Source organism: Drosophila willistoni, unplaced genomic scaffold (assembly GCF_018902025.1).
Source record: "Drosophila willistoni isolate 14030-0811.24 unplaced genomic scaffold, UCI_dwil_1.1 Seg485, whole genome shotgun sequence".
NCBI lineage: Eukaryota > Metazoa > Arthropoda > Insecta > Diptera > Drosophilidae > Drosophila > Drosophila willistoni.
Genome location: NW_025814416.1, coordinates 2,105,958 through 2,128,934, shown reverse-complemented (window position 1 = coordinate 2,128,934; position 22,977 = coordinate 2,105,958). Strand labels below are relative to the sequence as shown.

At 39.7% G+C, this 22,977-nt stretch overlaps 1 protein-coding gene across 1 annotated transcript in view; it reads left to right on the top strand.

The window, feature by feature from the left end:
• LOC6651891 (FERM domain-containing protein 5) overlaps positions 1-22,977 on the top strand; it is a 249,741-nt gene that overhangs the window by 94,547 nt on the left and 132,217 nt on the right. The window contains exons 2-4 of the mRNA XM_002074320.4: positions 2,385-2,489; positions 2,560-2,602; positions 2,667-2,840. Coding sequence (XP_002074356.2) covers positions 2,385-2,489; positions 2,560-2,602; positions 2,667-2,840 — 322 coding nt within the window. The remainder of the gene's footprint in view (positions 1-2,384; positions 2,490-2,559; positions 2,603-2,666; positions 2,841-22,977) is intronic.

The window sequence follows — 22,977 nt, the reverse complement described above, 5'->3', positions numbered from 1 at the left end:
TGCTCGCCAGTGTGGAACCCGCAATATGATGTTCACCAGAGTAGTATTGAATCGGTACAGAAGCAATTCCTTAAGTTTGCGCTACGCGGTCTAAATTGGGACCCGGGTCTTCGCCTACCTTCTTATTCTGACAGACTTCTTCTTATTAATCTTCCTTCACTTTATAACCGTAGGCTTGTTTTTGGCATTCTCTTTCTCCATAAACTAGTCAACGGCGAAGTCATTTCTACCAATTTACTAGATATGCTGTATTGTTGTGTTCCCTCACGTCGGACCAGAAACTTTTTTCCTATTCACCTTAGTAGATGTCTGACTAACTACTCTCTTCACGAACCTCTTCGTGTTCTTTGCCAATCTTTTAACAACCTTTCTCACCTTATCTCTCCTCATCTTTCTGTCACTTCTCTTCGCGCTATACTTTTTAATCATCTACAGCGAAACCAATGCTAATATTCTGGACTTGGATTGGCTGCAACTCATCCCTGGCCACATTGGCTGTGAATCGGGGCATAGCTGGCACCTTGTGCAAATAAAACACCTCCACCGGGCCGGGGATGTTTAGTTGTGTATAAAGCTAAGCTACGTAAATAAATAAATAAATAAATAAATAAAATAAATAAATAAAAATTTCAGCTTTGTAGATCTTACGGTCCAGGAGGAGTTTGCGCTGATCCAGACGGACGGACGGGCGTCCAGACATAACATGGCTATTTGACCTCGTCCGATATTGAAATCAGATTATCAGTGGTTGCATAGTGTAGCACGATTATTCATATGACACGCGATAACCGGCTATTTTGTTAAAGCTGTTGATTAATTAAATCATTAATTGATTAATGCCTCAAATATTTATGGTGCAAAACATTTTTGGACACCCGGATTCCAAGATTCTACAATCTAAGTTTCAGTTCTTAAATAGCAAAATTATGAATAGCAAATAAAACCCTATAAAACATCTTGAGTTTGGGACGATCTCAATTTCGTTACTTTTTTTTTTAGATAAACGTACAACGTTTAATACGAACAAGTGGCAAAAAACCAGGCCGGGCCTTTTAAGAATGACCCTAAGTAAAGATAGTTTTTATAGCCTGAGCCCACTCCGACCTAGGCCGAAAAAAATTTAACAGTAATAAAAAAATAGGTTATAAATAACAATGAAGTAAGTAAGTCGCCTCGTTGACTTAGGTCTACCATACACCAGTAGAACAAATATTTCAAATTTATAATACCAAAGTATTTACGTATTTTAAAAAAGTTCTGTTTACATGCTTTTTACAAGCATATCGCTTTGTCGCTCACTCAAGCAGACGAGCACCCTAGCGTCCCCAGCAGTCAACGGCCAACTCCAGCCTTGGGGAAAAACGTTTTTATCCAAAACTATTCTTAGTCAGATTTTGATCAAATTTGGTATTTTACTGGATTTTAGTATCATTAGTATTAAGTGCCAAATTTAATTGCACATGGTAGAAAATTACGGGAGATAATCGAGTTTTTTTAAATCATGCGGGCGGTAGGGGGCGTAGCAAAATCTTTACACATACAAAATGTGGGCATTTACTAATAGTATAGTGTTTAAGAAAATTGGTTTTATTTAATTTGCGCTGGTGGTAGGGGGTGCGGCAAAAACAAACTCGATAATTGTACATTCTACACGAGACTACATACCAAATTTGGTGGCTCTAGCTTATATAGTCTCGGATATCTAGGTGTTCATACGGCCGGACGGACGGACATAACTTGATCGTCTCGGCTGTTGATGCTGATCAGGAATACATATAAATACTTTATAAGGTCGGAAAAGGTTCCTTACATACATACCCTATGGGTGTATGGTACAAAAAGAACTGGTTTATAATTATAATTAATTTCAAGCGAGGAAGGACAAGACTATACGTTTTATACCGAAAAAGATATTTCCGAACTGAAGTCTATTAGAATAGCATTGAAGGTCTACATTTTGACTTCACATCACCAAGGGCTAACTTTGACCGCGTCAAAGATTGTATACCCTTGCAAGTTTTTTGGTACTCTTTTCTTACCTAAAGCAGTCAAAGTGAAAAAACGTTTTATCTAAAAAGTCTAATGTAATGTCTAAAGAAGGGCCACTGCTTACCACCGATGGTTCATATATGATATAGTCATCCGATCTTGATCAAGTTTCAAAAAGATCGGAATCTAACCAGATAAATTATAAATATATAAAATATAAGATTAAGAGACATACTAATTAGCCTCATTGCTTAAGTTTGTTCTTTTGTAGTTCAACTTTTTAGATAAAACATTTGTCCGCCTTTAGGGAACGAATCTAAAAAATTTGCAAAGATCTTTTTAAGATCTTTTTTTTGAGAATGAGTTTACATCATTGTACCTTTTTCCTTATACAGCCGTATCATAAAGGAGTTTACATAATTGACAAGTTATGTAAGCAATTAAATATAAAGGAAAAGGATTACTTTGGATTGCGATATGTTGATTCATCAATGCAAAGAGTAAATATTCCTTTTTTTTTAATTTTATTAAAACAAACATGTTATAATCATTCTTTTGCCTTAATCGTAGCACTGGCTTGATTTAGCGAAATCTATACTTAAACAATGCAAAGGTAAGTTTATATTTTAAAATAATGTTAAGCATTTATACCTATGTTTTGCCTATTTAAATTCAAGATTTGGACCCAATTTTATTCTCATTACGTGTTAAATTCTACCCTGCTGATCCATTTCGATTGACTGGCTCAGGACGTATCATGCTGTATCAACAGCTTAAGAGAGATTTACGCCATGGTCGTTTATATTGCTCTCTAGGGGAAGCAGCAGCACTGGGATCCTTGATTGTTCAAGGTAAAGTACAAAAATAAATAATATAAAAAAATAACAAATGTTTTATTAAAAAATATTAAAGATAACTTCGGTTATGCCAAAGTTTCCATCCCCTTGCAGTCCTTGGCTATAAAATTTTTACACGTTCCATACTTGCTTTCTGTAACTCAATTCATCCATGCACAGACAAAACCTTCCCAAATATCAATTCCGTTTTTTCTTCTTCTTCCCCATCCCCTTGTACTTGCATGATGTGATTGGCACGCATGCACATACAGCTTTAATACCGTTCAGTACGAAATGTCGCCGGGGATAAAATCGGCGCATATTCCGAGCCACTGATGTCGCCAGGAAAAAAGTTCTGCCAACGTATTTCATCCTGAGTTTAGTCGACGGCACCCGAACTATCAAATCTCGTCATACACACCCGATCAGCAGTCGAAAAGAAAGAAAAGTTTGTTATTTCTCATTAGAAAAAAAAAATTGGACAAGAAATAAAAGTAAAGTAGCAAAGAATATTTTATGTGCTTCACTTCGTTCGTCTCTGCATTGTTGCTATTGATTTCTCCCAATTCTACACGCGGCGCTTTGTACTTTTCGTTTCTTTGTGCATTTGCGATTGATTTTCGTAACGGCAGGAGCTAGCTCAAATTTTTACATACAATTTTGAGTGATTTTTTTTTAATTCAGTGTATACAACAATTAAGGTAAGTGTTTTTAAAATATTATGCACATTTCATTCCATAATAAATTTTGTTCTTTTCAGAATCCATCCAAAATTTGGTTCCGGATGAGCAGGCGGAAAATGTACAGAGACATTGGTTGACTTGTGCCAAAAACAATATTACAACAAGCAAAACAATATAAAACGTGACAAAAATGTTAACATAAGAATATTTGTTTAAGATTAAACATCGTGTTCATCTGAAATGGCTTCACCAAATCAGATGCACCAAGAAATATACAAAACGAAACAAAAACATAACACAAAAATAAGTCATAAATGAAGAGACAGAGTATAATATAAAAGCAAAATATTGCTTAATAAATAAAAAATGAGTGCGACCGAGTTGTATAAAGGCAGTTTGGCTCGTCGAGCAACTACCATAATTTCGGCGGCGGTAACAAAAAAAAAAAAAAAGTGAACTAGTGTATATATACACTATATGTAGTTGCAAGTCGGCAACTACTAACAGCAGCAAGCAACGACACAGTTGCAAAGAAGCAGTAAGGCAACAAGATAGTTGCGAAAGACGAAGAAGGCAACCTGAGGCGAGACGTAATATAAAACAAAAAGGCGACCAAACTATCGCTACCCATTGCCAGACAAGCAGCGGACAACTCTAGAGTTGTCCGGCATAGCGACATATCTCCGACGACATATCATCGCCGGTGATCTGCGCGGAGATATGTCGTTTTGTGTCGTTTCAAAACGTCATATCTCCGCCGTTAGAAAAACGACATATCTCCGCGCGAAATTATTATTGGGGTTTATTATTATATCATCGCCGGTGATCTGCGGAACGACATATCTCCGCGCGAAATTATGTCGTTTCAGAACGACATATCTCCGCGCGAAATTATGTCGTTTCAGAACGACATATCTCCGCGCGGTGATATGTCGTTTTTCTAATGGCGGAGATATGTCGGCGGAGATGCGGCACTGGTGATTCGGAAAACAGTGAAGCAGATGTAACGATGTTCGAAAAGTTGGATGCAAAGTAGAGGCGCGCGGGAATGCAACTTCCAGTAATGAAAATGCCAATGTTAGCCAGGAGATATTTATGGATAGAGCCCGACAGCTCCACGAATATTTGGATAGGGTAACCAAAGATTTACGCACTATAGATAATTCAACAGAGACATGCATAATATATGTTACTAAGATCAATTATTTATGGTAGAAAGTACAGGCGTACCGGGGTTTGACAAAAGATGCAAAATTTAAAAATGCTATGGATGATCTAGAATTCGATGTCCGGAATTCAGTATCTGTTGGTGTTTAGATTATATAAAATATTATCAACAAAGTCGTATTTTGCTGACCTAACACTATGTCAAACTATGCACTGGTGAGCTCGCTATTTTGTACTATAAAAGAAATGCATTATTCTTAGTAAGATCAGATACCTATTGTAGCTACATCGGGTGTGCATCGCTGTGTCTTTGGTCCCCATCTCTACCTTTGTAATCTCACTCCGAGGTCCACCCAATTTATGTGTTGGTTGCGACAACCTTTAGTCACTGGTTTATGTGCTAGTGCCTATATATATATATAAATAAATAACCATTTAATAATTTCAAGAAACACTAACGTCTTTCATTGAACATTTTGGTGACCCCGACATTGGCGGCTCCAAGTTAAAAGAATAACAGACTTGGTGAAACCAACATTTGGTCAACTCAGGCGACCAAAATCCCAACAAAAAGGAAACTGGTCAACTAGGCGACTACTTTCTTTGCACGCTTTGGACACGACAATCCTAAGCGAGGGCACAAATTGATGAACATCTCACATCAATCTGGGGTCCCGACTAAAAACATCGCAATTGATTAACTTAACAATCATTGCGTAGCCACCTTGGCGAATAAAAAATATTTATTGGAAAACTAGGAGTTGGTTTTCCGCAACGAGGTAGCAGTGCATACCCATTGAATAAAAGTTGATCAACTAAGCGATCACTTTATAAAAAACATTTAACAACGATTTGTGTCAACGAGGCGACCAAATCATAAAAAGTTATTTTTATATAAAATAAAGTTTGATCAACTCAACTCTGTTGCATTCCCTGGCGTCAGCAATATCTGACCTAGTTAACTCGGTCAGTAACCCAGGTAGTACGCACGAGTATAGATTTTGGCATTGATCAGCAATTTTTTAAACAAAGAAAAGAAACTCAAAAAATTGGTTTCACTGTCGTGGCAGTTATCAGTGTAAAAGAATAGGTATATTGGAAATAAAAATAAAACTATTGTTAAAACACTAATCAAAAGGCGACTTCGATTTATTTCTTATTCTTATTTGTGCTACACTTGACCAATTTTAGGAACGAGTCGGAGCGTTCCCTGTCTTTGACAAAATAAATAAACTCCCATCGGGTCAAGTACTAGTACAGATAAGCAATTACATAAGAATATAAAAGAACATGGAGGAGTTTTATAAACAGCAGACAGAACAAGGAGAGGCAATCCAGACCTTCATTCGGAATACCAAAAAAGATTCTTTCGCCAGGAAAACGAGGAGAAACTTGAGCTCCTGGAATACATGTGGGAGAACTTCGAGAAAAGTCATCAGGAGTTGATGGACAAATTAAACAACGTGCCAACTGAAGATGACTACTTTGTAACGGACTATTTCAGCAAAATGAAAACGGTTGTATCTAATATAGTGGAAGATTGGAAGGACCATTTGGCAAAAATAAAGCTAGAGAGACAAGCTCGCCAACGAGAGGAAGAGCGAGTCGTGATCAAACCACTGGTTCGCAAGCAAAGTGCTCTGCTGGATTCATTGCCCAGGGCATTAAGACAAATAGTGCCTGAAGAAAAAATGACTTACAAATCGGTAGTCGACAAATTATGGATGCAAATTGAAGAAATCCATTATGAGATTCATCGGCTAGCTGAAAATCCAGCCGAAGCCGGATATAACATAGCTACGTTTGTGGCCTCAGAAAATACAATGCTGAAATTCTGTGTGGCACCACCAGAAAATGTAGTGATACAATCACCACCTGTATTGCAATCGATACAATCATTGCAACTACCCAAAATTCCCACTCCAAAATTTGATGGGGATTATCTGAAATGGCAACAATTTCATGACATCTATAAAAAGGTGGTTCATGAGTCAAAGTTCATGAGAAGCAGAGAGATTGATACGGCACCTGGAATTAACAGAAGCCAATTACAACACTGCTTGGTCAGTGTTGCAGGAACGAGAACTAGAACAAACGAGTTACTAGAACAAACGAGTTCTAGTAACAGCCATACTGGCAAAGCTGTTTGATCACCCAAATGTGGGAAATGACGCAGCTTCTATAAAGAATTTGCATGAAAACATTTTTGAATCATTGCAAGCCTTAAAAAATGTAGGCGTCAATATGGAATCATCAGATGCTGTCATAATGTTTCATATGACAAGTAAATTGGATAGATTCAACCACGCACTATATGAGCAATCTCTTTCCAACACAAGGGATCTGCAGGAAGTAAAGGATTTCCTATCCTTCTTGGAACAGCGCTTCCTAACATTAGAGGCGATTGGGAAACCAAGAAACGAAAATCGCAGCATTGACAAACCAAATCCAAGGAAGACATGCGCAACAGCATCTGGGACAAACAGTACCCTGTGTGCTTTCTGCGAAAGAGCAAAGCACAAACTCTTCCAATGTGAAAAGTTTAAAATCAAATCCGCAGCAGAGCGGCTTAATTGGGTGCAGAGACACAAATTGTGTGTCAATTGCTTCAAGCCGGACCATATGGCAAAAAATTGCTCTTGGAGGGGATGCTTTAAATGCGATAAAAAACATATGTTGTTGCACAATGTTGCATTTAGAAACAGGCAACCAAATTGCTACATCTGCTTCTGCAGCTTCTGCGTATGGAATTGGCAGAAAATACACCCTGTTGGCAACGGCCAAGGTAGTGGTAAAAGGGATCAATGAAAGGAAAGGAGAATTTCGAGCACTCATGGATAGAGGCTCACAAGTAAATCTCGTCTCAGAGAGACTGGTAAAGAAGTTATCGTTAAAAATTAGCGAGACTCATGTGCATATAAATGGAGTGGGTGGTCAACCACAGATAAGCAAGGCGCGAGTAAGCTTGGTTGTAAGGTCAAGATACAACAAGTTCGCAATGCTAGTTGAGGCATTTGTATTGCCACACATAATAGGTGACCAACCCACAGAACAAATAACGCAGAAAGTCACATTACCAGATGGAAAAATTGATATGCTGTTGGGAGCTGATGATCACTATGCTATACTGCTACCAGAAAGGAGACGGGGCAATCGAAACCGTCCAACATTACAAAACTCAGAGTTTGGATGGATTGTTGCTGGCAGAATTAATATGTCAACGTCAGCTTCAATCACATGTATGGTAGGCATGAAGAATCCAGAGGAATCACTAGAAAGATTCTGGCAGCTAGACACACTAGAACCAATAAAAAGGTACAGGAGTCCGGAGGAAGAGTATTGTGAAAAATTCTTCCTCGATAACCTACACACGGCGGCGGACAATCGACTAATTGTAAAGCTTCCATTTGCTGAAGAGGCGTCATCTCTTGGAGAATCTCGGGAAGTAGCCATAAGAAGATTCATGTCGTTAGAGAGGCGAATGAACCCTGACATAAAAAAGGAGTATGTAAAATTTATGTCAGAATATGAACAGCTTGGACATATGAAGCAGGTAATGGTAGAACAAATTCCCAAGAACCATTACTTTGTACCGCATCATTGTGTACTAAAACCAAAAAGTACCACCACCAAGCTAAAAGTGGTATTTGATGCATCATGCAAAACGTCATCAGGAAAATCACTGAACGACATTTTATATCCTGGACCAGTTGTACAGAGTCAACTCTTCTCAATTCTTCTGCGGTTCAGGACACACAAATATGTGTTCACGGCAGATATTGAAAAAATGTATCGTCAAGTTTGGATAAACCCTGCCGATCAATTCAATCAGATGATTGTGTGGAGAGAGGATCCAAGTCAAGAACTAAAGTTTTATCGTTTAAAAACGGTAACTTATGGAACCACGTCAGCCCCATATTTAGCGACGAAGTGTCTGGAATATTTGGCACTGAAAAACATGGAAAAATGGTCGTCTGGAGCATCAGCATTAAAAAATGACTTTTATGTTGATGATTGTCTCACAGGAGCAGACAGTTTACCAGAAGCCCTGCAAATAAGACAAGAGCTTCTAGAAATCTTGAGACCTAAGGGTTTTAACTTACGAAAATGGTGTTCAAATAGCAGTCAACTTCTAAAGGAAATTCCAAGGAAGATACGATTGCTGACATCAATCTCAGTGACACACTGGAACAAACAAGTGTCAAAACATTGGGAATCGTATGGGCACCCAAAGAAGACCAATTATGTGGAAAGGCTCAAAGACATACAAAAGGTATAACCAGACGAGTGGTGCTATCTGAAGTCGGTCAAATCTTTGATCCTCTAGGACTGTTCGCACCGGTAGTGGTAAGAGCGAAAATGTTTCTTCAACATGTTGCTACCGAACGAATTGAGATGGATGGGGACCTACCGCCGTATTTGGAGAAGCAATGGGAAGCCTACCGAGAGGATGTACAGGCACTAAACCACATAAAAATTCCAAGGCATATTTTTGATGGCAAGGTCCCCACTACAAAGGAATTGCATACATTTGTTGATGCATCAAAAAAGGCGTATGGTGCGGCAGTTTATGTCCGATCAACCTATAAAAATGGCCAAATTTCGGTCAGATTGTTGTGCGCCAAGTCGAGAGTGGCTCCCCTGGAAAAACAGACACTGCCCCGGCTGGAACTATGTGCAGCTGTACTTGGAGCAGAGCGCTCAGCGCTCAACGCAGCTGATGTTCTGTCGCGAGGCATATCAGCAGTTCAGCTTAGCACACATACATTATGGTTGTATGGACCACTATTTCTGCATGGACCTCAACGTGGCTGGCCAGCACCATTTAAGCCTACAGAGCACACGATGGATACCGCTGAGAAGAAAACCAAGGTATTCAGCATGGTGACTGCCACGGCAAACAACAAGAGTGAATGGATATATACGGTAAATCACAGAAATTCGTTTTACCGGCTACAGCGAATAGTGGCGTATGTGTTGCAGTTAGAGTTGGAAGAGTTGGACCAAGCACGGAGAATGATCATTAAGCAAATTCAAGAAACAGGATTTGCATATGAATTACGGCACTTAAAGAAACGACCTGATCAACCGCTAGATCACAAAAGCACGGTGGCAACATTGCCACTAATACTGAATGAACATTCAATCATACGAGTAGCAACTCGGCTACAACAAGCACCAGTATCAACGGAAACAAGGAATCCATATCTCTTGCCGTATAATGATCCGTTGATAAAAATGATGCTACGGGAACTTCATGAAGTGAATCTTCATTGTGGACATGAGGCACTACGCGGAATAGCTCGGCAACAGTACCACATCATTAAGGTGAAACCTATGGTCCGGAATGTGATCCATGGCTGCGTAGTATGCACCAAGTACCGGCCTCAGTTCGTTAAACAAGTCATGGGCGACTTACCTGAGCATCGGGTATCTCAGAATAGACCCTTTCTCTTCCGGAGTAGACTATTGTGGACCATTCTGGATCCACCATAAGGTTCGAGGAAAACGTCCCGACAAAGCCTACATTGCAGTATTTGTATACTTTGCAACCAAGGCAGTACACTTGGAGTTGGTCGGAGACCTGTCCACCTCCTCATTTGTGGGCGCGCTTCTACGATACTACGATAATTCAACAAACTTTGTTGGAGCAAACAACCAAGTTAAGAAACTGACCGATACAATACACTCAGAAACGGCAGCAGGTAGTATCAAGGAATTTTGCAATCAAAAAGGAGTGCAATTTAAGTTCATACCACCACGGTCTCCACATTTCGGAGGATTATGGGAAGCTGCGGTAAAGTCCGCTAAGCATTTAGTGTTGAAAAACGTATCGACAGCAAACTTAACGTTCGAACAACTGTCTACCATCATTGTCAATGTTGAAGCAGTGCTGAACTCTCGTCCGTTAACGCCAAACTCAGACGATCCCAACGACTTAACAGCTCTAACCCCAGGCCACCTATTGATTGGAGAACCATTAGTAGCCCAACCAGATGCAGAGCCAATAACACAGCGATCGATTCCAGAGCAATGGGAATTAGTGCAACGGCTTAAGCATACATTCTGGACACAATGGTCTCAAGAGTACCTACAAGAATTGCAGGGTACATCCAAGTGGAAAAAACCATATAACCATATCGAATTCCCAAAAAGACCCTGGTATCGAGGACACCGCAGAACCAAAAACAAAAAGACGCTTATCGATCGGTCTGCCACCGTTGGCAATGACGATCTGCCTAATGCTGTTGTTTTTTTCTATAGCATTTGCTCAAAGAACTAATATAACTCGATTCAACCCCAAACCAGGCATATACTATGAAAGTATTGGCACAGGAAAGATGGCAACGTCTGACTGGACTATTATGGCATTTTACGATCTCGAACCATATTGGGCCGACCTGAAGACATTTTCAGACGGAGTAGTAAAGGTTGGAGAAATATGCGTGTTAATGAAGGTTCCAGAGGCATGCACCGCTATGCAGAGGCACCTCGAGCATGTCAACTCAGAGCTACGGACAGGAAATGATCTCCTTTACATACAACGACAACGACGATCGCCTTTAGATATAATTGGGAACATTGCGAACGGCTTATTTGGTGTGCTGGACTCAAAGTATGCAACAGAGATGTCAGGCACCATACGAAAAGTTAAATCAAATGAAGATTACTTATTGAACTTGCTGCAAAATCAGACATCTGTAATTGATTCAACGATAATTATCATTAAGCGAGATGAAGCCACAATTGAAAATCAGATGAAACTAATGGAACAACAAATGAACGACATGACCAAGGTCCAGGACAATGCGGTTAAGGCATTGCAATGGTATATCACGCTAACTACTCAGATGACAGTTATTGCAGGGAATTTGCAGAGAATTCAAACCGAAATTTCCCGAGTATTTACAGACGCCCATCATAGCAAAAAAAGCCCGTTACTACTATCACCAGGCCAGCTTCGGGAACATCTGAACCAACTGAAGAGACATCTTGCGTTTGGTTTAGATTTGCCAGTTCCAGATAATGACGTCTTGCAATTATATGGCTTAATGAAGGCACAAGGCACAATCGCAAACAATCATGTGATATTTAAGGTCACATTTCCATTAGTGGCAACGCAGGCAGTGCAACTGTATAACCTGGTACCCATTCCAGCAATTGGAACTCATGGGATTGTAATCATGAACATTAAAATTCCCATCATTGCTGTCAACAAGGAACAGAATCAATACATTGGGCTCTCAAGAGCCGATTTGGAACAATGCCATCAGCTCAACAACGAGCAATATATTTGTTTTGATAAACAAACGACGTTTTCGGCTAATAGCAACTGTGAGTTCCAGCTATTCAAAAACACAAAATCATCAACTTGCCAAATACAACACACAAACAGATCATTCGTGTGGTACGACATGTATCACAAAAATCAGTGGATTTTTGCCACCACTAGACCAATTGAACTCGCAGTGACCTGTGACGATAATATACAAGGTGTCACTATTTTTATTTATTTATTTATTTATTTATTTATTTATTTACGTCAACTAACACAGCAGTCGACGAAAAAGCTTAAGCTAAAGACAGATAGTAATTAAATGAAGAAGGTAGCTTAGCTTTATACTCAACTAAACATCCCCGGCCCGGTGGAGGTGTTTTATTTGCACAAGGTGCCAGCTATGCCCCGATTCACAGCCAATGTGGCCAGGGATGAGTTGCAGCCAATCCAAGTCCAGAATATTTTCATTGGTTTCGCTGTAGATGATTAAAAAAGATAGCGCGAAGAGAAGTGACAGAAAGATGAGGAGAGATAAGGTGAGAAAGGTTGTTAAAAGATTGGCAAAGAACACGAAGAGGTTCGTGAAGAGAGTAGTTAGTCAGACATCTACTAAGGTGAATAGGAAAAAAGTTTCTGGTCCGACGTGAGGGAACACAAAAATACAGCGTATCTAGTAAATTGGTAGAAATGACTTCGCCGTTGACTAGTTTATGGAGAAAGAGAATGCCAAAAACTAGCCTACGGTTATAAAGTGAAGGAAGATTAATAAGAAGAAGTCTGTCAGAATAAGAAGGTAGGCGAAGACCCGGGTCCCAATTTAGACCGCGTAGCGCAAACTTAAGGAATTGCTTCTGTACCGATTCAATACCACGCTGGTGAACATCATATTGCGGGTTCCACACTGGCGAGCAATATTCTAGAGTAGGGCGAACTAACGAAGTGTATAAAACCTTTGGTACATAGGGATCATCAAATTCTTTGGCCCAACGTTTAATGAAGCCGAGAAGGCTGCTTGCTCTGTTGACAATTGAAGAAATATGAACATTAAATGAAAGTTTAGGGTCAAACATAACGCCTAAGTCTTTGAATGATGGAACACAATCTAACAGAACAGACTTAATAGAGTAATGAGCTAGGAGCGGAGACAAACGACTGAAAGTCATAAAAGAACACTTAGAGGCATTAAGGTGTAATTTATTAACGTGGCACCAATCACAGAACGCATCGAGATCTGATTGCAAGTACTGTTGGAAAGAAGGATCATTATAGGAATAAAAAATCTTGACGTCATCCGCAAACATGAGCACGCGTGAATGCGCCAAGGCCAAAGGCAAATCATTTATAAACAATGTAAATAATAGTGGGCTCAGATGACTGCCTTGGGGTACACCTGACGTAACTCGAACAGTTTTAGATATCGAGGAACGAAAAGACACCTTTTGGGTTCTGCCAATAAGATACGACTTTAACCAACCCAATAATTTTGGTGAAAAACCCATGATGTTAAGTTTCGCGAGAAGCAAAGAATGATCAACCGTATCAAAAGCCTTACTGAAGTCAGTATAAATAACATCAGTTTGACACTTTTTACGGAAGCCATGGTGTACAAGGGTAGTCAATTCTAAAAGGTTGGTAAGCGACGAACGACCTTTCATGAAACCATGCTGACAAGGAGAAATAGTGGATCTGGATAGATGTTGAAGAGAAGACGTAACAATATTCTCAAACAGTTTAGGTATTGCCGAAAGTTTGGCAATGCCACGGTAGTTGGAAACATCCGATTTGCTACTCTTTTTAAAAAGCGGAATAATAAATGACTCCTTCCAAATATCAGGAAATCTACAAGTCTCACTCGATATAAAGAATAACCGAGCTAAAGGCTTAGATAGGGAAATAGAACACATTTTAAGGATGCAACTAGGTATATCATCAGGCCCGGGAACGAAGGAAGACTTCATAGATGACAAGCTAGAGAGAATACAGTCTTCAGTAATACTGGGAAAAAACATACAATTTAAATGTGGGATTGAAAAGGGATAGGGTGTGGGATCCGAAACAGTAGTAGAATATGTCGACTGAAAAAATTTAGCAAACAGATCTGCAATATCTAAATCATTATTAGCAGACTGGTCGTTAAGTCTGAAGGTGGAAGGTAGGACATTAGAGCGTCTTTTGGAATTGACAAAGTTGTAAAATCTTTTGGGGTTATTATAAAATTCAGCCTTACAGCGAACGAGATAATTGTTGTAGCATTGAGTATTTAAGAGACAAAATTGAGATTTGGCTATACAATAATTTGCATAGTCAAGTCGCGAACCAGTTTTTTTAAATCTTTTAAAATATCTCGATTTAATGTTACGAAGATTAGAGAGCCTACGTGTGAACCAAACTGGCGAGCTGGAGACGGTAGAGACATTCACATAAGGAATGCATTTATCAATTAGAGAATTAAGAGCAGAATAGAAAAACTTCACTGCACAATCTATATCGAAGCACTCAAATAGAAACGACCAATCAAAAGAGAAAATAAGGCTGTTAAGACGATTGAAATTTGTTTTACGAAAACATCTACGACGAGAATTTGAGATGTTTTTAAATAAATTAGTAACGGAATTGTAAGAAATAGTAACTTCAATGGTAGGATGATAAGGATCTTCAGGTTTCACTAGTGGCTGTGTTTGCGATACAGCACTAACAGTGGGATCAGAGACAAAAACAAGATCAAGGATTCTTTTAGAACAGTTAAGGAAAGAATTCAACTGATATAGTGGACATTCAAGTAGGCTATCAAGAAAAACATGTTGAGATGAAGGAATTAAGAAAGATAGATTATCATCAACAAGCCAAAAAATATTAGGCAAGTTAAAATCACCTAAAACTATAAGAACATCACGATCTTTAAGACGACCAAAAATAGTTCGTAAAGCATCAGCATGGTGCACGTAGATCATGATATCAGAAGCTGGAGGAATATAAGAACAAGAGATATATAGGCTAAAGTTAGAACATGTAACTTCGACGCAAATAAACTCAACACCTAAGGGGAGATCAATCGGCACCACACTTGAAGACAGATTCGAGCTTACAGCAATGAGTACTCCACCGCCACGACGACCAACACGATCAAGCCTATAAGAAATAAAATTATTAGAAAGAATTTCATTATCTAGAACAGAGGAGTTAAGCCAAGTTTCAGAGAAAGCTAATATGTCAGCTGAAAAGGTTTGGCTATCACAGAAAAGGTTCGACAGCTTGGTAGGAAGTCCTCTTACATTTTGATAATGAATGCAAAGACTAGACGTTATTAGTTTTTTGAAGCAGAAGATAAAGTAGGAAGGTGGACAGGCAACGGACGAGAGCGCTTATTGGGCGCAAACTCGTGTACAACTAGGCCCTCTGGCCAAAAATTAGGGTCAACCATAGCTGAGAAGTACTCATTTGGTACTGTAATTTTAAAAGAGGAGATTTCGCGAGGCCTAGAAAACTTAAACTTTTGAATTAAAACCTTAGCAGGGCAAATATTACCAATGTAAGCTGCCACAGACGACTCAGAAGTATCTGGAGCAAGCCTAGAAATAAATAATTGTTTGCGATGAGGCACTACAGTTAGTGGAGGCGGAGAAGCATTGGGATCCGCAAGTGATTGAGAGCCGGCATGATCCTGTGATTGATCAGAGTTCCCGTGAGGGATAGATTGAGGTACACCAGGGCTTGTAATGGGTACTTCAATCTGAAAAGAAGAGCATAAAGAGGGACAAGAAGATGGTGTAGGCGAAAGTAAAATCGAAGAGGAAGTAATGGAGAGAGCTGGCGACTGCTTACGAGGCAACTCAAGGGTATATTTCTTGTGCAATTTCTCAGAAGAAGGAACAAATTTGAATTGCGACAATAATTGAACGCTAGAGTCACACTCGTTTGACAGCTGTTTGGCCAGTTTGTTTAAAGAAAGAAACCTTAAACGAAGATCCCTATACATACGGCTAAAATCAAGCTGCTGGCTGGCACAAGATGGGCAAGTCCAGCGCATTAAGCCAAGCTTAGGCTTAGACACAGACAAATCAGAAAATTTGTCGTAGTCGCGGCCATTGAGGCCAGCACATTTTAAGTGAATAAGATTATCGCAGAGCCAACAAGATATTGCTGTTTGCAATTAGGTAGACAACAAGCCATTGAAAAGCCGAAAGAAAGGCAAAAAAAAATTATATATATATAAGAATATATAGAAAAATTAAATTCACAGCACAAAGATAATTATTGATAAATAATCAATAATTACAAATAAAACAAAGAGACAGCTAGAGTGCACAGCACAACAGAGAGTGCAAGAACAGTTATAAGCCGAGCTTTGAGAGGCGGCCTTACAAAAGAAATTACGCGGGAGAGAAGCTAAGCACAAGCACAAAGCAGAGAGAACAACAAAGCCACTAGCACTGATGGTATGATGGGGGCGATGAGGGGAGCAACTGCAGAAGCAATGACGAAAGAGAAAAAAAAAAAGAAAAAAAAAATATGTAAATGCACCAAACACTAATCACGAAAAAGAAAAAACTGTTTAAACTGATTAATTTGGCGAATTATGGAAATAAAACACAAGGGAGTCAAGCGAACAACACCAGCGGAAATGTAAACAAATTAAGCACAATTAAAAATTGAGAAAAAACAATAAATATTAATAAAAACTCAGGAGCTATGCAAAAACACGACCGTCACGTCAGAGAGCAGAAAGCTATTAAGAGGACTGGATTGTTAACTCTAGACCCGACGTGTACAGCAAGGAGTTCTGCTATACGAATAACAGGTCACCGTATAACTACGACAGACACAATGAAATTGACATATGTCCGATTTGGCAACTTCAGCATTGGCCCAACAAAAGTAGCGCCAACAACAACACAATTCACAAACATGCAGCTAAGCTACGACGAACTAAGCAACATTCAGGGAAAACTGGAAACTAAGCAAAACTGGAAATTGCCAGAAGACCCCAGCCAGCCGGCTCACCATCGTTATCGTCTCCTACGTAGCGCTAACAATACCATTGGTTCTTGTGATGGTATATGGAATAAGAAGATGTTCTCAACCTCCAAGACACAATGGTCCAGAGCAGACAACCGTGAGGATCGTCAATCCCATACCGACGCCTGCTGCAGTAAGCCCAGCCCCCAGCAATTTTGCGGTCAACGTTGGATAACGTTGAACAGGTGTTCAACGGCCGGGAGTATGTTGGTGTTTAGATTATATAAAATAAGCTAACATTAAGACAATTATAATATAGAACAAATGGAAATGTATGTCAATTAAGTATGTAACCCGATTATAGATATCGATAGCTCATCAGTCATAAGTAGATCTGATATGGTCAGCAGTAAACAATAAAGACCTAGTTAATTAAGCTGCTATGGTTAGCTAAAAACTGGGGAAGAAAAATTATATATCCCTGAGCCAGTACAAAAAAGGAATGTTCAAATTGCAATGGAAAAAATAGATAAAGATAATTTAAAAAATAACGTCAAAATAGATCCCGGTAACAAATTATCCGAGTCAGTATTACAGAAAGGGCAGGTATTGCAAAATGTCCATAAATGAACAACATTTAGACAGAAGAACCGCTCAAATTTCAGCTATCAGCGAAACGTCAAAACAGTGGAGCAAAAGCCACATTGGCTTAAACCGAAAGGTAGAAGTAGTAGGTCTTTAAAGTTTACACCATATAAAAAGGATAAAAGTCAACACAGTAATACACATCAGGAATGGGTAGATATCCCGAAACAGAAATATATTCAAAGAAATATATTCAACGCTGAGCATGAAATATAAACAATTTTCAACCCCCGAAAACGTGGGTCATTAGAATAAGTATTTTTAAGAACAACTGTCGCCTAGAGTCTAGGAGTTCATTTATATACACAACACTTTTGTAAATAAAATCAGTTCATAATTTGAATACAACGAATGAAGATTGGGTTATTTACCTTCTCTCCGGGAATCCCTATTCAAAATTTAATTTAATATGTTAAAGAAATAGAAATAAAAAATATAAATGAATATGCTATTAAAAATTAAGTTTTTTTTATTTTTGGGTAAATGCGAGGATGTTCCGTCGCCATGTCGCCGCAACGTCGATTGGAAATTCAACCACTATTTTTGTTAGGACATTCCGTCGAAATGTCGCCGCTAGTTCCGTTGAACACACAAGCGACTTTGTTATTCGTCTTCAGCGGAAATTCCTGCGTCATGTCGCCGGAAAATCGAGAGAAAGTCCAAAGCGCTAGAACATGCAATACTATATGTCGGCGCCATTTTGTATGGCGTGTCCCCGAGGCCACATCTGACAAATCGCCGCGGACCCTCCGTCGAATTTCCGGCTACCGGTACTAAAGGGTAGTGTTGCGTCTGTGTGTGTATGCATGTGCACTGTTGATTCAAATAATAAGCCTTTGCGGCGACTTCTCAATTGCAACATTTTTGCAGCTCTATTATTTCGCCATCCCAGCATGGGTTTGTGAAACGTAGATCTACAACCACTAACCTTTTAGAATTTACATCCATAATTATCAAGGGGTTCAAAAATGGTAAACAAACTGATGTAATATACACTGACTTCAGCAAAGCCTTTGATTCCGTTAATCATACCCTATTACTTTCTAAGCTGAGCGCCATTGGGTTTCCACCCCTTTTCCTTTCTTGGGTTCGAGAATATTTAACAAATAGAAATCAGAAGGTACTTTTTAAGTCTTCTTTTTCCGTTTCCATTCCAGTGACTTCTGGTGTACCTCAAGGTAGTCATCTTGGCCCTCTGGTCTTCACACTATTCATTAACGATCTTCCATCAGTCATTGTTCATTCGCGTGTGCTTATGTATGCTGACGATGTCAAGCTTTGTCTTACTTATAAAGATACCGATTCATTTAGTCGGCTACAAGCTGATCTTAAAAACTTTCAATCCTGGTGCCAGTTTAATCTACTAAATCTTAACACTACCAAATGTAAGGTAATGACTTTTTTTCGTAACTCTCCTCAACTGGTCACTTATTTTCTAAACAACAGTCCTTTAGAACGTCTAAATAATATGAATGATTTGGGCGTACTTATGGACCATAAGTTACATTTTAACACCCATATTTCCACCACGGTCGCAAAGGCCATGTATGTCCTGGGTTTCATTAAAAGATGGTCAAAAGAATTTGATGACCCCTATACAACTAAAGTTCTTTTTACTTCGCTTGTCCGTCCTATTTTAGAGTATGGATCTTGCATTTGGTCACCTCAATATGAGTCGCACCAGATTAGACTAGAATCCGTTCAAAAGCAGTTCTTGCTATTTGCTCTTCATGGCTTAAGCTGGGATCGCAATGTCAATTTGCCTTCGTATTCTAGTAGACTTCTCTTGATTAACCTTCCGTCCCTAACTAACCGTAGAATTATGCTTGGTGTCATTTTTATGCACAAGCTCCTAATTGGTGATATCGACTCGACTGAGTTATTAGCTCAGGTGAATCTGTCGGTACCATGTAGACGGAGTAGACATCCTTTGATACCTTTATCCCTTAGTCGTTGTTCTTCTAACTATGCTATGCATGAACCTTTTAGGGTCCTCTGCTCTGATTACAATCTTCTATCCCCTCAGAGTTTTCTATTAATATGCTTAAAACATCTATCCTATCCCATTTAGTTAATAGATAGCTATAGTCTTATTTGTTTGTCTGTTTTTTCTATTGTGTATTTGTCCACGCGATTCGTGCCGTGCGTTATACGGCTGCACCCCTCGGTCGGTCGGGTGGGAGGTGGGCAGCTATCTGCTTGGGCTCGCGCGTAACAGGCTTTGTCCTGGTGTCGTGAGGGCCACTTGAACGTACTGCGCATAGTATCGTCAACGTCCGCTATAAATTTCAGTGTTTACCATTTGAAGAGCTATCCGAAGAAACACAGGAATGTAAAAACAAGGACTACAAAAGGTTCAGATACACTAATACATTAAAAACTTTTCGTGTTGGACAAAATGAAGACATTTTTAACATCCTGGCAGCCTCTTCGGACCCACTCATTGCATCACTGAGACACGTGTGATCACGAAAGGATTTGGAAAATAGCACCTATAGTCCCAAAATGTTGAGTTTATTTGATATTGATGTAAATATTGAAAATTATTTTGAAAAATCAGCCATCAATAGCAAATTTTCGAAATTAACCTAAAAAAATGTAAGCATTTTTTTTTTTCCTTTATGTAATTATGTTAGAAAATCAAAATAAAACATTCAAAAATGCTACATAGTCGTTTAAAATGTTGATAAATTTCGTTTGTGATTGAAAAAAACCGGGTTTCGGTCCATTTTTAACGGAAAAACATGCTTGGAAATATTTTCTGACTTTGACCTTGAATATTACAGCACCACAAACACGCAGCACTCTTGACAAACATTTATTTTGAAGCTTAGGGTATTCTTTATCATAGGATTTTTAAAATCGCTTTTTCGGTTTAGAAGCTATCATTTTTGCAATGTAAAATGCCAAAAGGCCTCACTGTGCGGCGCTAGAGTGCTCGTGTGTTTGTAGAGTGAGCGAGATATCCTATGGTATGAGGCATGTTAAAACAATTTAATAGACATTGTTTCTGAACGAAATGCATTATTATTGTTAGCATATAAGAAATTTGACTTGTATTCCATATTGTTAGTGCAGTAAGATAATTATCGAATTGCAGTGTCATATTACCATGAAATTGTTATCGAGTTCGCTGGTATCGATATGTAATCGATATCGGGTAGAAAGCTTAGTTTAGAAAAACCATTGAATTGACCGGTTGTAACTTTATACAAATTGCAAATATATTGAACAATAAATCAAATAGGCGGTATCGCCTTAAACAGTCTAACTAGGCAGTTGGTTTCCGAACATATAAAATTTGGTCCTTCGAGCCGGATACTAGCTGCTGATTTATTTCAATGTTTTGCAAGTTGTGTAAAGTTAGACGGTACTCAGTTGGAAGAGACCGTGTCTAACCTCATTCGCGATGCAGACAGTTATGCAAAAACGTGGTTACTGCAAAAGCCAAATCACGCGGGCTTACCACAATGCAAATACATTCATCGAGAAAACCCACGCAGTGGCAAGTTATGACACACGATTGCAACAACTGCAAGAAAACTACCTTCGGTTTCTACAACTCACAGAGGAGTTGCACACATATAAAGACACTGCGGACTGGGAAGATCCGGACGTGGACATTGATCCATATGAGGAAAAGCACTACGCAACTTACTCGATGTTGAGTGTTGCGCGGGAGGAGCTGCACGTGCAATACGCCAGATCGCTCAACAACCGTTTTCCTGTAACAGAGGCACGTGAAGGTCACGTATCACAAACCCACGTGAACTTGCACTATGAACGGATCAAACTACCAACATTTTCGGGCAATTATGAGGACTGGCAACATTTTTCGGATATGTTTGTTGGTTCTATCGGCAGCGATCCGCATCTCACCAGTTGTCAGAAGTTTCACTATCTGAAATCTTATTTGTCTGGCGAAGCGTTTTCGTTGATTAAACACATTGCCGTGACCAACGATAACTATAGTGAGGCTTGGGACAGGCTGGTCCAACGTTACAATAAGAGACATGTAATCATTCGTTCCTTCATTGACAGTTTTCTAAATCTCCCAACGGCATCTGTACTCAACTCTGGCGCGATTCGCAAGCTGGCTGACGGAGCCGATGAAGTAATTCGCGGACTAAGAGCATTAGAGTGTGAGAATCGAGATCCCTGGTTAATTCATGTGCTACTGGCAAAGGTGGACAACAACACTCGGCAAGCATGGGCAGAGCACAGTGAATCTGAGGATTACACTGTAACGATCGACAGTTTTATCAAATTTCTGCTCACCCGAGGTGATACGTTGGAATCGAGCCAACTTTCACGAGCGAATCACAGCCGACGAATAGCTACTACTCATCACGTCAACACGGAAACCCAACCATTGATAGAGCCATGCACCCTGTGCCAGCACGCTCATCCGCTATCAAGATGTGAACAATTCAGAGCACTTGATGCAGTTGCACGACACGCACACGTGAGGAGTGCCAACTTGTGCTTCAACTGTTTAAGCCCAAACCACAGGATTGCAACCTGTCCTTCAAAGAATACATGTCGAGTATGTCAAAGAAAGCATAACACCCTGATTCATGCAGCGCAGCAGACGACTGGCCGTGAATTCAGAGATAGCGCGGTGCGAGTTCATCAGCCTGAGAGCCCAGGATCTAACGATGAATCCCCGGCTATTATTAGTCATCATGTTCAAACTACACGAGGTCATCAAATAGCAGTTACAAAGCACAGCAAGAGAGTTTCTCTTCACACCCTGGAGAATATTCCGTATGCAGGTTCGCAAACGCTTTTGCCAACCATTCTTACATCAGTGAAAGACGCTCGGGGCAAGACCTTCACTTGCCGAGCTCTACTTGACACTGGGTCTACAGTCTCATTGGCAACGGAATCATTTGTCCAGCGGATTGGGATGCGACGCACCCATGCAAAAGTTCCAGTTCGTGGTCTCGCGGCTAACAGAGCCGGCGTCACCAGAGGACTCGTAAAGTTTCGAATCTGCTCTTGCAATTCGGATCACAACATTGAGGTCGAGACATATATCCTCAGCACCCTTACCTCAGCTCTCCCAGCTCAAAACGTGGACATGAGCTCAACGCAATGGAAGGAAATTTTGAAGTTACCCTTAGCTGATCCATCTTTCGGCACAGTTGGTGCGGTAGATGTCATTTTTGGATCTGATCAGCTCTGGAAATTCTGTACTGGAGAGCAAAGATCTTTTGGTAACAACGTTCCTATCGCACTAAATACAATTTTTGGTTGGACTCTTGCAGGTCCATATAGTACATTCGGGGAAAATCAATCACTGGCAAACACTCATCATGTTCACCTGGACCTCGATTCGCAGGTGCGATCGTTCATGGAGATGGATAGCATTCCATCAAAAACATCGACATTGGAGATATTTGATCCGACTGAGCAACAC